Genomic DNA, 16099 nt, shown 5'->3' on the forward strand with positions numbered 1-16099 from the left:
TTGACGGTTATATTTACATATATGTACACTTATATACAGGCAGGTCTCTACAGCACATCTAGAAGTCTTCACACAGTCCAACAGCATGCGTGGCAGAAAATCACATCAGAAGAAGAGAACATATCACAGACACAGTCCATATTTATACATAATCTTGTCTCTGTCCAGTCCAATCGGGTTCCAGGTGACCTCTTCTCTGCACCTGGGCTCTTTCTGGTTTCACCTCATTGCATCAGCTTAGGATGATTCAGCTTTTCTCTCATCTGCACATAATGGCAGCTCGTTAATGAAACATATATGGGTTCAGGCCTATAAAATTCTATACCCTGACAGTGTCATTGAAACTACCAACATGAATTTGACCCAACTCTGGGAGGCAGTGGAAGACAGGAGGGCCTGGCATGCTCTGGTCCACAGGGTCACAAAGAGTCGGACACAACCTAATGACTAAACAACAACAAAAGTCAAGATGAATCAACTTGTCAATTCATTGAAAAAAATTACTAAATTAGTCATTTGTCAACATTTATGAATTGCAAATCATGATGAATTGCCATGTTCTTGATTTGTGCCCATCTCTAATTGCAATGTAAAAGAAGAGGGGGTAGGTGTAAGACCATTAACTGCAGAGTCAAAAATAATCTAAAAGCACCACTGGCAGTCAGAGATGGTCATCAGTGTCACATAGTGCACTTTTCCCACTCCTGTTGTGGAAAATGGAGCGCCTATCTAGCAGAAGCCTTTTAGAATGGCCAAGAGCTATGTTTCTATCAACACCTCCTGCTGAACCTGGAAGTTGAATCCAAATTACTCATTCTGTGAATTACGGATCATCCCCATCTGTGACTCTCAACCATCACTAGTGGGACAAGCAGATGTCTAGCTAGAGCTCAGCCTTTTCATAACAATAACAAAAGCCTACACCAATTGCTAGTCCCAGTCAGAAAAGACCCATTGGATCAATGCTTGATAGTAAATCCCATATGTAAATCCCAGTGGTTCAAAGAATCTGCTCTGGTTGGAACAACTAGTAGATTACTCTCCTTGGAGCACTATTAGTAATTATCAATACTTAAGTGTTTCTACTAATACATTTCCTGTTTACAAAACTTAAATGTTCAAAAAGTGGCCTTTTTGTTCCTATGATGGTAGGACTTGGGTCTGTTGACAAAATGACTGGTGGAGGTAGGGTATCAATGACTGCCCTTCAGATGTTGTATGGCTTCAGCTCAACTCTCAAACTCCTGCTAGCCTAGCTCGTGGTCAGGAATGATAGGAACATCTGGCGGGCTGATGTCCCCTCTTGTTCTAGCACATCAGAGCAGGCAACTGCTTTACCAGAGTCAACAGAAGAGCAGTAGATGAACCTGGTGCCCTTTCGATGTTTTTTAAAAATTATAATTACAATTCTCATCATCCCTCACCACTGCTACAGCTGATGGGAATTGTAAATCAAAGGTTCACTCTCCAGGCAGGAGAAGCAGAGCACAAGTCCTGAAAGATATGGGAAAAGTTGAGTATTAAAACGCCATTAAGACATGCCGGGAGGCAAAATCAAATTTTATTGGTCATTGTTGACACAGATCTTAAGTGAACAAAAATATACAGTAATTTATTTCCTCCAAGAAAATATTCTGCCAACAATTCTTTTTTAAAGCATAGAAACAGTTTTCAGTGTCAAGAACCAGTTGTGTTTTTTTGTTTTTTTATACATTGTGGTATTCTGTCAACTCCATGTAAAATTCATACAGATGATGGATTTTTTTAGGCCCAGGGTGTAAAAGAACACAGAGGTCTTCAATCAGTCCCAGATTCAGTCCCTTTTAGCAGCTATGCCAGTCAGAAACCCCAGAACGAAGCTGATGTGAGTTCTACTCTTTTGCCTCACGTCCGCCTCATCTTCTGTTTCTTGGCTTGCCTCTTCACATCCTCGAGGCCACCTGTGTCAGAACCTGTCTGCCCGAGTGCACACATTCCTTGTAGGCGACTGGTTAGCTGGAGCAGCAAAGGAATCAACTGGAAGAGCAGAAAACATGGGGGAGAAGGCATCATGGTACAATAGGAAAAGAAACCCAAATACCAACATTCCCATGGAACTGCTATTAGAATAAACCAGTCACAAAATAGTCAGAACAAACCATTCCAGCTGCCTCATACCGAACAAGAACAAAATCAGTTCACCTGCCTCTTCTCGCTGGCTGGCAATGACTCTTCAGGGTTTCCAGCAAATTATAACCTAGCTGTACCAAGCAATTCCTTGAAGAACTGGGTAGCCTCCACTCCAAACACTAAACAGGCACAATCTTGCTTTGCTTCCAAAATCAGGTAAGACTGGCATGCTCACTGAGTGCCCAACTGGAAGCCTTTCAGGAAGATACAGAAGGCACCAGGAACTTCTACAAAGGCAGTAAGCATTGGGGAGCTTTGGAGGAAGAAGCGCTGTAGGAGAGCAACCACCTACTTCCACTACTGTTCCCCCACAATGACGCAATGTTACATCGTGGCTAGTGGCTATCAACTCCCTCAACCTCTATGAATTTACTTCCTTTCTCTTTTTAAGGCATCAAAACTGATGGCCATGATATCTGTCAACAAATTCCAGAGAAAGATGGAATGCTGACAGGCTGATAAATAGCCCAAGTCCTCCTTCCAAATCTTACAGTGGAAAAGAGGAGGCACTGCAGAAACTTAACTGGTTTAAGCTATGTTTGAGGCATGAAAAAAAAATCTCTGTAGCAAAGCATGTTGAGACAAAGGATTATCAGCTTTTCCTTTCAGAAAAAATGCCAGAAGATAACATGGATTCAATGAGGACACACAAGTCTTTTGTAAGGCAGAAAGGAGAAGCAATGGTGAGCACAAGGCATGTTTAAACTGACAAAACTGTATGTGCATGTGGCCAGAGTGAGCAAAGGGTTTTCCTTGTATCTAGAAATACTGTGGAACAGTTGTCAAACATCCAAGCTGCCAAATAAGAAACCACGCACATTACCTTATCATGGTTGTAACCAGCCAAAAGGAGAAGCAGTGTCAATGGCAAGGCAATGTAAGAGCCCTGGGCAATATCCTGCTCAGGCAGCTTTCTCTGAAAAACAGCAAGAGTGTAAGAATTTGTGGTGTGATCCTGCTCTTTGGAAGTGGCAATATTCACCCCTTATGTACCAGAACACTATGTACTTCCGCCTTCTGATGCCAAGCAATCCTCATATCCCTCGCAGACGTATCAGACGCCACTCATGAGGGGACACATTACCAGTGGCAAGACTGAGAAGCTATCTGCCACCACTTGTGCTTTGCTGAAGTACCCAACTGCACAAAACCTGGGCATTGTTAATACTACAAGTGGAACCCGCAACAAAATGTTACAGTACAGAGATAATGCTCTTTCAGCCCCTTCATTCCCTTTGTCTTTCCATCTACTCTTGGTTCATAGTCCCTTACCCACTAATCAGTGAGCATTCCACATCTTTAGCAGGAAGCAGACATTGAGCCCAGTTGTTTCTGGCAATGGAGTTTCTACCACCATCAACCCAAGATACTGGAGACACTGCTCCATTCCATGGCAAGGAAAAAGTGGGAGGATGTACATATGTGTTCTCCCACTCTTTGAGTGAAAAAACACATACATACAGAGAAAGAAGAGGGAAGGTGATGCTACCAGCATTTCATGGATGGCCAAACCTCCAGAGCTGTCATTTTGTGAATGGCAGTGTTGCCCTCCCACAGTAGCCATTTTGTGGATGCACCCATTATACTTCTAAAAGGAAGAAAGCAGAACCACAAGTAAAAATATAAAGGCAAAAGAAAACCAATATCCTAATATATTCTCAAAATACTTTGCTTGGGGGGGGGTGCTTACCGTTGGACTGAAAACCAATGTGATGTGTTTATGGTACCCAACTGTGGTAAAAGAAACTTGAGGAAGGGTATAATCATACTGAGATCTGGAGAGTGTTGAGTCCAAAAGCACCACATAATTCTGCCAATAAAAGAAAGAGGGAGTTACTAAGGACTAGCAGGAAAAAAAATCAGCAGCAAAAAAGAAGAAAACTCTGCTGATGTTAATTAAATTGAAATGTTGCCTTCCACAGGAGTATGTTTCTTCATCTCCTTGTTATCAACGGCTAGCACTGCTCTGCAGGCAATGTCTTGTTTGTCTGTTTATTTTCTCTCATCTTTGCTTTGGTGAACTCAAGGAAGAGCACCTGGCTCTCCTCCTGCCCACTTTATCCTCTAAGTGAGATACCCTGTTTCCCCGAAAATAAGACCTAACCTGAAAATAAGCCCTAATATGATTTTTCAGGATGCTCGTCATATAAGCCCTACCCCAAAAATAAGCCCCTATTAAGTGAAACCCCGCCCTCTACCCTTGTGCAGCAACCAGAAGAAGATGACATGACTGTATTGGAATAAATGTGGATTGTTGTACATAAAAAAATAAAACATCTCCTGAAAATAAGCCCTAATCCGTTTTTAGAGCAAAAATTAATATAAGACCCTGTCTTATTTTCAGGGAAACATGGTAGGATAGCTAGATAGCCCAGTGCCTTAAGTCTCTGGCTGTGAAGACAGAGGTTGGGAGTTCAGTTCTCCACTGTGCCTCCTTGAGAGGGGTTGGACTTGATGATCCATAGGGTCCCTTTCAGTTTTGCAGTTCAAAGATGATGATGATGATGATGATGATGATGATGATGATGATGATGATTATAGGTGGGGGGACAGAAAGAAAGGAAGGAAGGAAGGAAGGAAGGAAGGAAGGAAGGAAGGAAGGAAGGAAGGAAGAATATCTGTTAGGTGTTGCGAGATACGGTTATTGTTCAGTTTTGGGTTAGGGTTATGGTAAAGGGTAGTGTTACGGTTAGAATTAAGCTTAGTGTTCAGGTTAGGGTTAGGGTTAGAGTTAGCATGAAGGTTACGGTTAGGATTATAAAGAAAGACAGAATGAAAGAAAAACAAAGAGACAGAAAGAAAGAAAAAAAACGAATGAAAGAAAGAAAGAACGAAAGAGAGAGAGAGAGAGAGAGAGAGAGAGAGAGAGAGAGAGAGAGAGAGAGAGAGAGAGAGAGAGCACTACCTTGCACTCTTAACACAGTTTTATAGTTAAGAACTAATCTGGCTGATGACCAATCCAAGGTATGGTAAAGGAGGGAAGGGCCCCATGGAAAACAAAAATGCTAGGGAATGATGGAAAACTACATGGCCTTCTCTGGCTCCTTCCTTTGGCAGAAGGCGATTTGTGAACAGTCCAGAACTGCTGGATAGCTCAGTTTTTAAGTTCAATTCCCCACTGTGCCACTCCTGACAGAGTCTGGACTTGATAATCCATAGGGTCCCTTTCCAGCCCTGCAGTTCTAAGATTAGCTAAGAGGTTAGCAGAGCTTTCCTTTCCTGTGTCCAGTTGTGGAAGTGCAGCCCAGTGTTTGCATGTTAGTAAACTTATGTGCATGTTCACAAGACGGTATCCTTCTTTATATTACAAATTAGACAGGAAAACGGTAGACAGAAAGGAGAACCACCAGACACAAGCCTATATTGCCCACTACATAGTTTCGATGGTCTCTTGTGTAGAAACAGATAGTAAAAGGTTTGAAAACTAAGCCCTGGGAGGAACAGCTGAGGGAACTGGCTTTGTTTAGCTGGAGAAGAGAAAAACAAAATATGATGTGACACTTATCTTTGAATAGCTGAGGTTGGAAGATGGAACAAGTTTGTTTTGTGCACCTCTGGAGGACAGGCCCCAAACTAACTATCCAGATTACAAGAAAGGATATGTGATCATGTAAGGGCAAGTACACAGGGAAGGTGACGCAATTTGCCAGCTAATGTACATAATGTACTAAGTCATCCTCTGCTTGTATCGTCATGAGATCAACAGTGGGTAAGGCATAAAAAAACCCTGTCTGCTCAGATGTCCTTAACTGTGTGGTCTTCTGCAGATTTTGATCTAAGAAGAACTTTCAGGCAGTAAGAGGTTTTCGACAGTGGAATGGCCTGCCTCAGAAGTGGGCAGACTCTCTTTCTATTGAGGTTTTCAAACATTTGTCCATGGCATCTCTCATCTCTTTTTATATTTATATAAAAACTGAAGTCACATTGACTCCACATAGACTTCACCTTACAGGCCAACAATGACAATACGATGTTCCACAGAAAGGCTTAAACGAATACCTCTCCATCCCGGAGCAGTGGTGGAAAGTGGAAAAATAAAGACTGTCCCAAGGAGACTGTATGAACTGGATTGTCGAGGTTTTCACTCTTGTAAAGCTTCACCTGTAAGAGGAGAAGGTGAAGAAATGAGGCCTCAGTGAAAGAAGATGGCTGGCACCTTTTCCACCCTGATTCTCAGTCAGCCCTTTCCCAAGCTTCTCATTTCTAACTCAAGACAGAATTTGGAAGTGGGACCTAATAAGAGCAAACCAGGCCATCATCTTGAACCTTAGCTTGGCAGAGTTCCTCTTCTGGACTACAGCCCAGAATGACCCAGGGATTCAGGGAGCTTTAATTCAACTCCCCCTCCCCCCCCCAAGTTCTGTACCAGAACTTTGCTTTCCAGGAGCCACAGCAAAGCTCACCTTGCTTGGGAACTGCATTTTCCTTCAAGCCACATCATGTCCCTGACAAGATTATTCTTGTCTCACCACTCAAACTATTTTATTTATCTAATGCTGCCTAACAGTTAAAATACAAATCAAATGAAACAGCAACGGAACTCAAAGTATGATAAAGTTATAGGAGCAATAACATGAATAACAAAATTATTCTCAATAAAGCTGATAGTGATTTTAAAAACTGCAGCATTAACCTTAGAGGATGACCTCAAATAACTAATAGTTTTCCAACAAGACTATCTTTACTGCCATTGCCAATTTTATCTGACACCTCTCTGAACTGGGGTTGGCAGCTCATGGCTCTTCAGATATTGCTGGAATCTCTGCCATCCATGCCCTTGGCCAGACCTGGACAAAACGTGGCCCTCCAGATGATGCTGAACTGCAACTCCCAGCAACCCTAGCCCACACAGCCAATAGTGAGGAGTGTTGGGATTTGCAGTTCAGCAACATCTGGAGGGCCACGTTTTGCCCAGGCTATGCTGGTTAGGTTCACAGAACACAGAATAATGGACTTGAAGGCAATGGGTTCCATTATTGTACTGCTCTAACAGTTGGGAAAATTTCCCTGATCATAGAATCATACAACAGTGAAGTTGAAAGGGGCCTATAACGCCATCAAGTCCAACCCCTCGCTCACTGCGGGAATACAAATCAAAGGATATCTCCCAGGTGGTAGTCTCTCTTGAATGCCTCCAGTGTTGGAGCACTCACCACCTCTCAAGGTAATTGGTTCTACTGTCTTACTGCTCTAACAGTTAGGATGTTTTTCCTGCCATTCAGTCGAAAGCTGACTTCCTGTAACTTGATCCCACTGTTGTGTGTCCTGCACTCTGGGATGACTGAGAACAGATCTTGCCCCTCCTTTGTATGACAGTCTTTCAAGTATTTGAAAAGTGTTATCATATCACCCCTCAACCTTTTTTTCTCAAGGCTAAACATGCCCAGTTCTTCCAGTCTTTCTTCATAAGGCTTGGTTTCCAGCCCCCTGATCTCCTTGTTCAAGGTTCAAAATAGGTTCTACCATCAAGCAAAAGCTATTTTCCTGAATTCATTGTCAAACGTCCAGCTCCACTGTACTGAACGTCTCAAGTCAAACACTCTTCTGTAAAATTCTAATGTGTACAGAATCCACAGACTTACTTCAAGATTTATGAAAGGATGCATAACATACCCATAAGGTTGGGAGATGCTCAGAGGAAGTGATCACATTTCCACTTAGATCAAACTGGTTAATTTGGCGGAAAGCAATAATATTCACATTCTCAATGTCACTGTTGCCAACCTACAATATGGGAGAAAAGCACATAAAGTTTAATGATAGCCAGATGGAAAAGCTTCAAAAATTCTGCTCAAATCACTTCCCTTGGCAATAACAAGTGAATGTTAACACTGCATTTCAAATCCTGTTGAATATAATTTTTGTCATGGAGAATGAAACACAAACACACTTCTAGCACAAAAAAGGTCAAAGAACCAGGTGAAGTATTTCTTCAGACATAAATTCCAAACTTAAAAATGAGGAGAATAGACAGTAATTATTCTCCTGCTCTACCTTCACTTTCCATTTCATTCAAGTAGGAGAACTGATCTAGTGCGCTACAAAGAATACAAGAAATGCAAAAACCCAAAACAGATGTAAGCAACTGACACCATTTACGTATGTGTTTTGGATTATAATCAGCCTAAGAGAATTTGGCCTAAGCATGTAGTGCTAGTCATTTACAGAGCATCATACTGCCTACTCCCAAAGCTAAGGAATGGATTTACTAGATTATATAAAATCCCCCGTCACATTTAATATCCTTGTGGGTAAGCTGGCCAAATGGCCCAAGAACCACCACTACCTGATTTGCTTCTAAATAACTCCAATCCAAAAATTCCACTTGAAAAGGATACGTGTTTCTCTGATTTGGAACATCAGGAAACTACCTGGCACCAACTCAGATCACTGTTCCACCAAATGTTCCATTGTCTACCCCAGGAGGCCAAATCTAGCTCTTGTTCCTGGAAAGCCATTCTTAGTTCACCTGTATGTACCCACTTCTTATACAGTTTCCACCTAGGACAAGTTGAAGGTTAAAAGGTTATGGCTTATTTACTGCCAGCAAGAGCTTTCAAACTAAATATGGCATTTTTTTTCTTCACTTCCACCTATCAGTGGAATACAGTTTTAAGGCATCCTCCCTACAACAGAATTTGGTCCTTAGGCTGAAGAAGTCCCCATCTGTGATCTACACTGACTGGCAGATGTTCTCCAGGACTGCAGACAGAGGCTGAACCTGGAAACTTTTGGGGGCAAAACGTGCTCTGCCATTAGGCTCTGACGTCCCTCCTTCACAAAAATAAAATAATAGTAAAAAAACACCACTGACAGGGAAAATCTAATTCATGGATTGAACTCTGGATCCCTAGACTCCCCAGACAGACTCCTCTCTCGTCCTGCTCCAGATTATCATTGACTGTGCCTGTGCTTATTCCTTACCTACAGAGGTACAGTAGCTGAGGAAATCTGTCTAAAGACAACACCTGTCTCCTGTAAGAGTAAGAGACCTACCTGTAACTCTGCCCCACATTTGGTTCTCACCCTACCCACTGTGAGAATGTAGATTCAGGCATTGTGGGGTACTGTGCACCTCAGCAGGAAGGGGCCTGAGCAGGACCAACTGCCCCTCCAGAAATCTTCCCAGCAAGCACAGGCAAGTGGTCAAGATCCTGGGAGTTGCAGTCTGAAGCATCAGGAAAGTACCATACTAGGGAAGGTTATGCTAGCAGGTTGCCAGGTTTCCTATAGTGTAGATGCAGGTTGGTGGTGTAGAGGTTAGTGCTAGGCTGAGAGTTGCAAGATGTGGGTTGTAGCCCCCATTGAGTTATGAAACTCAGTGGATGAACCTGAGGCAATAACTTCCCCTCTGCCTGAGGTTTACTGTGAGATTAAGTGAACCATGGATACTGCTTTGAGCTCATTGCAGGAATGCAGGCTAGACATCTAAATAAGCAAAAGTGTGAATAATTTTACAGACCATCAGAAGTAAACTCATTTTGAAGGAAAGCTAGCACGGTATGCATTATTTGTTGGTTCCCTCCCCCAAGTGTATTTCTCTGTGGAGGGGAGGAGGGACAGCATGAAGGGCAGAGGAGTGAAAATTAGCCACTGACATGCAACCTACAGCACAAACATTAGGATCTGGAACTGTCACCCATTGTTTACATCAACCTCCTTCATCCTCAGTAAGCTGAGAACATCTGAGAGCTGAGGAAATCCCAGGCTCTTCTTTTGTGCAACAGGCAGAAAAGCATCTAACAACAGAAATGAGTGTGACAACCCCAGACCTACTGGAGTATGCCACACTATAAATATGCTGCTGTTACATACAGCACTGATGTTACCTGTCTGTCATGGGTTTGGAGGGAAAGTTCCATCCTATGGGGAGTGGAAGGCGGGACATCAGGAGGAGGGGCTGTACTGTATATATATGTGGAGCTTGTGTGGTGAAGTTTAGAAGAAGGAGAAGCTGGAGAAGAGCTGAGAGAAGAAGCTTGAGTGGGAGTCTGTGTGTCAGACAGGGTACTACTGTGTGTCAGTCAGTACCAACCTGATAGGTTCAGGTGTCTGTATGGGAAGCCAGAACTGATAGGTTCAGGGTCTGTGCTTTATTTAAAGGTGTTCTGTGTGAACCAAACGAGTAATAATAATAATAATAATAATAATTTATTGTCATTGTAAGTATATACACATACAACGAAATTCACAGACACCCAGAGACCAGACACATGCACACACATAAAATTCCCCAAACACTCCCCACCCACTAAAAGTCCCCCACTAAAAATACAAACATCTACACCGCAGGCCAAGTTACACAGTCCAACTAATTATTCACTATTGGTGGTCTTTAAGCTCATTATTAATTGCAATTATAGCTCTGGGATAAAAACTATTGAGAAAACGTGTGGTCCGAGTCTTAATTGTTCTATATCTTCTGCCAGATGGTAACAGTTCAAAAAAGTTATAAGCAGGATGGGAAGAGTCTCTCAGGATGCTATGTGATTTCCTTAGACAGCGGGATGTGAAGATGTCATCCAGGGTTGGTAGCTGGAGCCCGATGATATTCTGGGCAATTTTAATGGTTCTCTGTAGAGCTTTTTTGTCCGCTACAGAGCTACTCCCAAACCATGCCAGAATGCCATAGGTTAGGACACTCTCAATGGTGCTACGATAGTATGACAGAAGCAAATGCTGAGATAAATTTAACTTGCCGAGCATTCTCAGGAAATACAGCCTCTTCTGTGCCTTCTTCATTAGCATGTTGGCATTTATAGTCCATGAGAGGTCCTCTGAGATGTAAGTACCCAGAAATTTAAAACTACCAACTCTCTCCACTTCCTCACCGTTTATGTACAGTGGTAAATGTACATATCTCTTCCTCCTAAAATCAATTATGAGTTCTTTAGTTTTTTTGATGTTAAGTGTGAGATGATTTTCTTTACACCAAAGTATCAACCTTTGTACTTCCTTTCTATAAGCAGACTCATTGTTCTTATTTATGAGCCCCACCACTGTCGTATCATCCGCAAATTTAATAATTGCATTGGTGTTATACAGTGGGGTGCAATCATGTGTGTACAGGGAATAGAGGAAGGGACTTAGCACGCAGCCCTGGGGAGCTCCTGTACTTAGTACCAGGGTAGAAGAATGGTGAGATCCCATCCTTACTGACTGTGGCCTATCTGTCAGAAAATCCTTTATCCACATGCAAATCTCCTGAGGTAATCCCAGGTTGATCATTTTAAAAAACAACCTATTTGGTAGAATGGTATTAAAAGCAGAGCTATAATCCACAAACAACAGCCTCGCATAAGTTCCCTGATGTTCTAAGTGGCTCAATACAGTATGGAGTACAATGGACACAGCATCATCAGTAGATCTATTTTTCCTGTATGCAAATTGCCATGGGTCCAAAGAAGGTGGAAGACTAGCCTTAATGTAATCCAGCACCAATCTCTCAAAACATTTCATAACAACAGATGTTAAAGCTACTGGTCTGTAATCATTGAGAGATACCACAGCTGACTGCTTGGGGACTGGCACTATAATAGATGTCTTCAGGCAAGTGGGGACTGAACACTGCAACAAGGATAGATTGAAAATATCCGTAAAAACTCCAGCTAATTCTGCAGCACAGCCCCTAATAACTCGTCCCATGATTCCATCTGGTCCAGCTGCCTTTCGAACATTAATATTCTGGAAAGCGCGTCTCACATCTGAAATCTGCAGTACTAGTGGTTGTCTGTTGATGGTAGATTCTAGTGATGTATTATAGACAGGAGGTGCTGTAATAATGGTTGTTCCTGTTTCCACCTCAAAACGGCTGAAAAATTGATTTAACTGCTCAGCCAAAAAATCACTGCTGCTACACAGACTGTTTTTGTTACTCTGACCAGTGATTTGTCTTAGGCCGTGCCACACTCGGCGAGTGTCAGAACTTTCAAGGTGTTGTTCAATTCTCTGGCTGTACATAGCTTTGGCATCCTTAATGCCCCTTTTCAGTTTAGCTCTAGCCTCTCTGTACTGTAGTTCATCACCAGAATGAAAAGCAGCATTTCTGGCTTTTAATAAAAGGCGCACTTCTCTATTTAGCCAAGGCTTGTTATTAGAAAACACTCGTACTTGTCTGGTAGTAGTAACAGCATTGATGCAGCTTTTGATATAAAACAGTACTGTTGAGGCATAAGTATCAACATTGTCCTCCTCAAACAGTGCCCAATCAGTGCTCCTAAAGCAATCTTGAAGTTGCTCAGATGCATCCACTGGCCACACTTGTATTTCTCTAATTGATGGTCTGATTCTTTTAACAAGAGGTCTGTATGATGGAATCAAAAAAAGAGATATATGATCTGACTGTCCCAAGCTAGGCAATGGCTTCGTCTTATATCCATGTATGATGTTACTATATACCTGATCCAAGGTATTTTCCCCTCTAGTGGGACAGTCCACGTACTGATAAAAGTTAGGGAGGACGGTCTTTAAATTGGCTTGATTGAAATCACCTGCTACCACCAGCACTCCATCTGGGTAGGCCTGCTGCTGTTTGCTGATAGCAGTTAACAAACAACTCAAAGCTGTGGTTGTGTTAGCATCAGGAGGTATATATACTGCTGTTATTATAATAACATTAAACTCACGAGGCAGGTAAAAGGGGCGGCATTTCACTGCCAAATACTCCAAATCAGGAGAACAGTGAATATCCAGTATTTTAACATCTGTGCTCCAATTATCGTTTGTGTAAACACAAACCCCTCCACCTCTGCTCTTCCCAGATTCAACAGATCTGTCTGCTCGATGTACTCTGCGTCCTTGTAGTTCAATTACCTCCCCTGGGATGGAAGAATCAAGCCATGTCTCTGTAAAGATCATAACGCAACAGTCTCGAATATTTTTCTGTAGGGAGATAGTAAGTTCCAGCTCCTCAATCTTGTTGGGTAGAGATCTAACATTTGAGACAAAAAGACTTGGCAATGCAGGCTTGTGAGGATTTTTGCCTAACCTCACTCGTAGACCGGCCCTGCAACCTCTTTTCTGCTTGCGTTTTCTCCGTGCTCTTTTCTTCCTGACAGGGAGAGCAGGGGGAGTAACCCCCGGATATGCAGGCTGTCTTAAAAGCTCAGCTGGGATGTTGTAAGTTGAGACCGTCGATTCAAAGTTGTAACCTTCTCTGCCAATAGATAATAATTCTTGTCGACTGTAAATTACTTGTGCCTGAGCATGTAGAGTCCGTAATAAGGGCCGATCTCTGGAATGCCTAGCCGCTGCAAGTGCTTGCGCCGCCATCTTGACCAACTGTCAACTGTCAACAACTTATAGGGAATGGTTGGTGGCAGCTTAGTTAAACTGTGGTATATCCCAGTAGGTCTGGGTTTGTCACAGCTGCCACCAACCATTCCCTATAAGAAGTCACACAGACCAGGAATGGATTTTTCACAAACAAAAGAACAAGGTTTATTTAAATAACAAACAGGGTAAATAAAAAGATCAAGTAAATAAGATACTGTAACGTGGCTTAGTCTCAATCATACATACAACAGTTTGGTTCACACAGAACACTTTAAAGTAAAGCACAGACCCTGAACCTATCAGTTCTGGCTACCCAGATAGAAACCTGAACCTATCAGGTAGGTACTAACTGACACACAGTTGTACCCAGTCTGACACACAGACTCCAACTCCTCACTCTACACACCAGCTCCAAATATATATACAGTACAGCTCCTCCCCCTGATGTCCCGCCTTCCACTCCCCATAGGATGGAACTTTCCCTCCAAACCCATGACAGACAGGTACCATCAGTGCTGTATGTAACACCTCCCCTCTTTATAAGTTGTTTTGCAGGGGAAAAGCTAAAGTGCTTTTCTCCAAAAAACAACCAGGATCAAAACACACAAAAACAGATATACAATAACACAATCCCATACTTACACTCTAGGTTAAACATATCAATTAGGCATTTAAACATTCATATTTACAATACATTAAATTACCTTTATTAATACAAACCAAGCATGTTTAAAAAAAAACAGGTACATTTAACTTTTGGTCACCAACATATATACATAGTCCATGTTTCTTCGCCGTCTTCACTCTTCGGGTCTTCTTGACAAGGCGTCAGCAACACAGTTCATTGACCCTCTGACCACCTTCACTTCGAAGTCATAATCTTGCAGGTTTAAAGCCCACCTCATAAGTTTACTATTGTGGGTTTTCATTGTCTTTAACCACTGCAGTGGTGAGTGGTCAGTGCACAGAATAAAATGTCTTCCCCAGATGTAAGGCTTGGCCTTCTGGATCGCGTATACTATGGCCAGGCACTCCTTTTCCACGGTTGCCAAATGTCTCTCACCTTTCTGGAGTTTCCTACTCAGGTAGGACACTGGATGCTGGTCACCATTTTCATCCTCCTGGCAAAGAACTGCTCCTACCCCGCTGTTAGACGCATCGGTGTAGATGATGAACTCCCGGTCGAAGTCTGGAGCACGCAGCACTGGATAATGGATGAGCGCCTCCTTCAGCCTCCGGAACGCCTCCTCACAGTCGCTGGTCCACGGGATGCGGTCATCAGTCTTCTTCCGCGTCAGATCGGTCAGCGGAGCCGCCATCTCGCTAAACCTCGGGATGAACTTTCTGTAGTAGCCCACCAACCCAAGAAATGATTTGACTTTTTTCTTGGTGTTGGGTCTGGGCCAATCCCGAACGGCTTCTATCTTGGCCTCTAGGGGTTTGATCATTCCTCCCCCTACTATGTGACCCAAGTATTTTATTTCTGGGCTACCCAGCTGACACTTGCTTGCCTTTACCGTTAGCCCTGCTGCACTTAACCTCTGCAGCACTATCTCCAGGTGTTTCAGGTGATCTTCCCAGGTATTACTGAAGATCCCTATATCGTCAATGTAGGCCACAGTAAAGTCACTGAGCCCTGCTAAGGTCTGGTCCATCAGCCTTTGGAATGTGGCTGGTGCATTTCTGAGACCAAAACTCAGGACTCTAAACTCATATAGACCGAAAGGGCTGCAAAATGCGGTCTTTTCCTGATCCCTGGGATCAATCCTTAATTGCCAGTAACCCTTTACTAGGTCCAATGATGAAATGAACCGACAACCCCCTATGGTTTCAATCAGGTTGTCTAGCCGGGCATTGGGTAGGCATCAGGAGTGGTTACGCGGTTTAATTTCCAGTAATCTACACAAAACCTAATGCTCCCATCAGGCTTGTCCACCAGGACTATCGGAGAGGACCAAGGACTAGAAGAGGGGACGATTATGTTCTCCCTAAGCATCTCGTCCAGCTCCTTCCGCACCTTGTCCCTATAGGGTCCCGTCACTCGGTATGGGGATACTGCTTGTGGGGTTGCATCCCCTGTATGGATCCGATGCATCACTCCCTTCACTATCCCCGGCTTATTTGAAAACACCTTTTGATATTTGGTGAGCAGCACTTTTAGTTCTTGCTGCTGGTCTTGGGTGAGTGCAGGACTGATCTTTACCTCATCTGGGTTGTATTTTACTTCCCCTCTACCCTCCCAGAAGGGTAATTCAGCTTCCTCACTCTCAGCTGCTTTTATTGCAAATAAAACCCTCTGTTCCCCCCTGTAGTAGGGTTTCAGGGCATTCACATGTACCACCCTCCTTGCTTGGTGTTCCTCCTGCTCTATAAGGTAGTTCAGGTCCGACATCTTGGAAATGACCCTATATGGTCCTGCCCATTTGAGCTGCAGTTTGTTCTCTTTGCAGGGCCTAAGCCAAAGCACTTCCTCCCCTGGGTTAAAGTGCCTCTCCCTGGCTTTCTGGTCATACCAGGTTTTCTGTCTAACCTTCTGAGCTTGCAGGTTCTCTGCTGCTAGCTCCAGGTTTCTCTTTAGGTCATTCAGTAAAGAGTCTATATATGTCACAACATCTTGTGGGTCATCCTGGGTGATCTGCTCCCAATTTTGTTTGAT

The 16099-nt window shown here is 43.1% G+C and overlaps 1 protein-coding gene across 2 annotated transcripts in view; it reads right to left on the reverse strand.

Moving 5' to 3' along the window:
* Positions 1 to 1542: 1542 nt before the first annotated feature.
* The window catches only part of LOC110090498 (BOS complex subunit NOMO1), a 120448-nt gene continuing 105891 nt past the window's right edge, over positions 1543 to 16099 (reverse strand). For both annotated transcript variants that reach the window (XM_072982716.2, XM_072982717.2), the window contains exons 27-31: positions 7783 to 7893; positions 6169 to 6270; positions 3860 to 3979; positions 2993 to 3085; positions 1543 to 2016 (exon numbers count right to left, since the gene is read on the reverse strand). In XM_072982716.2, coding sequence (XP_072838817.2) covers positions 1885 to 2016; positions 2993 to 3085; positions 3860 to 3979; positions 6169 to 6270; positions 7783 to 7893 — 558 coding nt within the window. In that variant the 3' untranslated portion in view covers positions 1543 to 1884. The remainder of the gene's footprint in view (positions 2017 to 2992; positions 3086 to 3859; positions 3980 to 6168; positions 6271 to 7782; positions 7894 to 16099) is intronic.

The sequence above is a fragment of the Pogona vitticeps genome, chromosome 13 (assembly GCF_051106095.1).
Source record: "Pogona vitticeps strain Pit_001003342236 chromosome 13, PviZW2.1, whole genome shotgun sequence".
NCBI classification, from domain to species: Eukaryota; Metazoa; Chordata; class Lepidosauria; order Squamata; family Agamidae; genus Pogona; species Pogona vitticeps.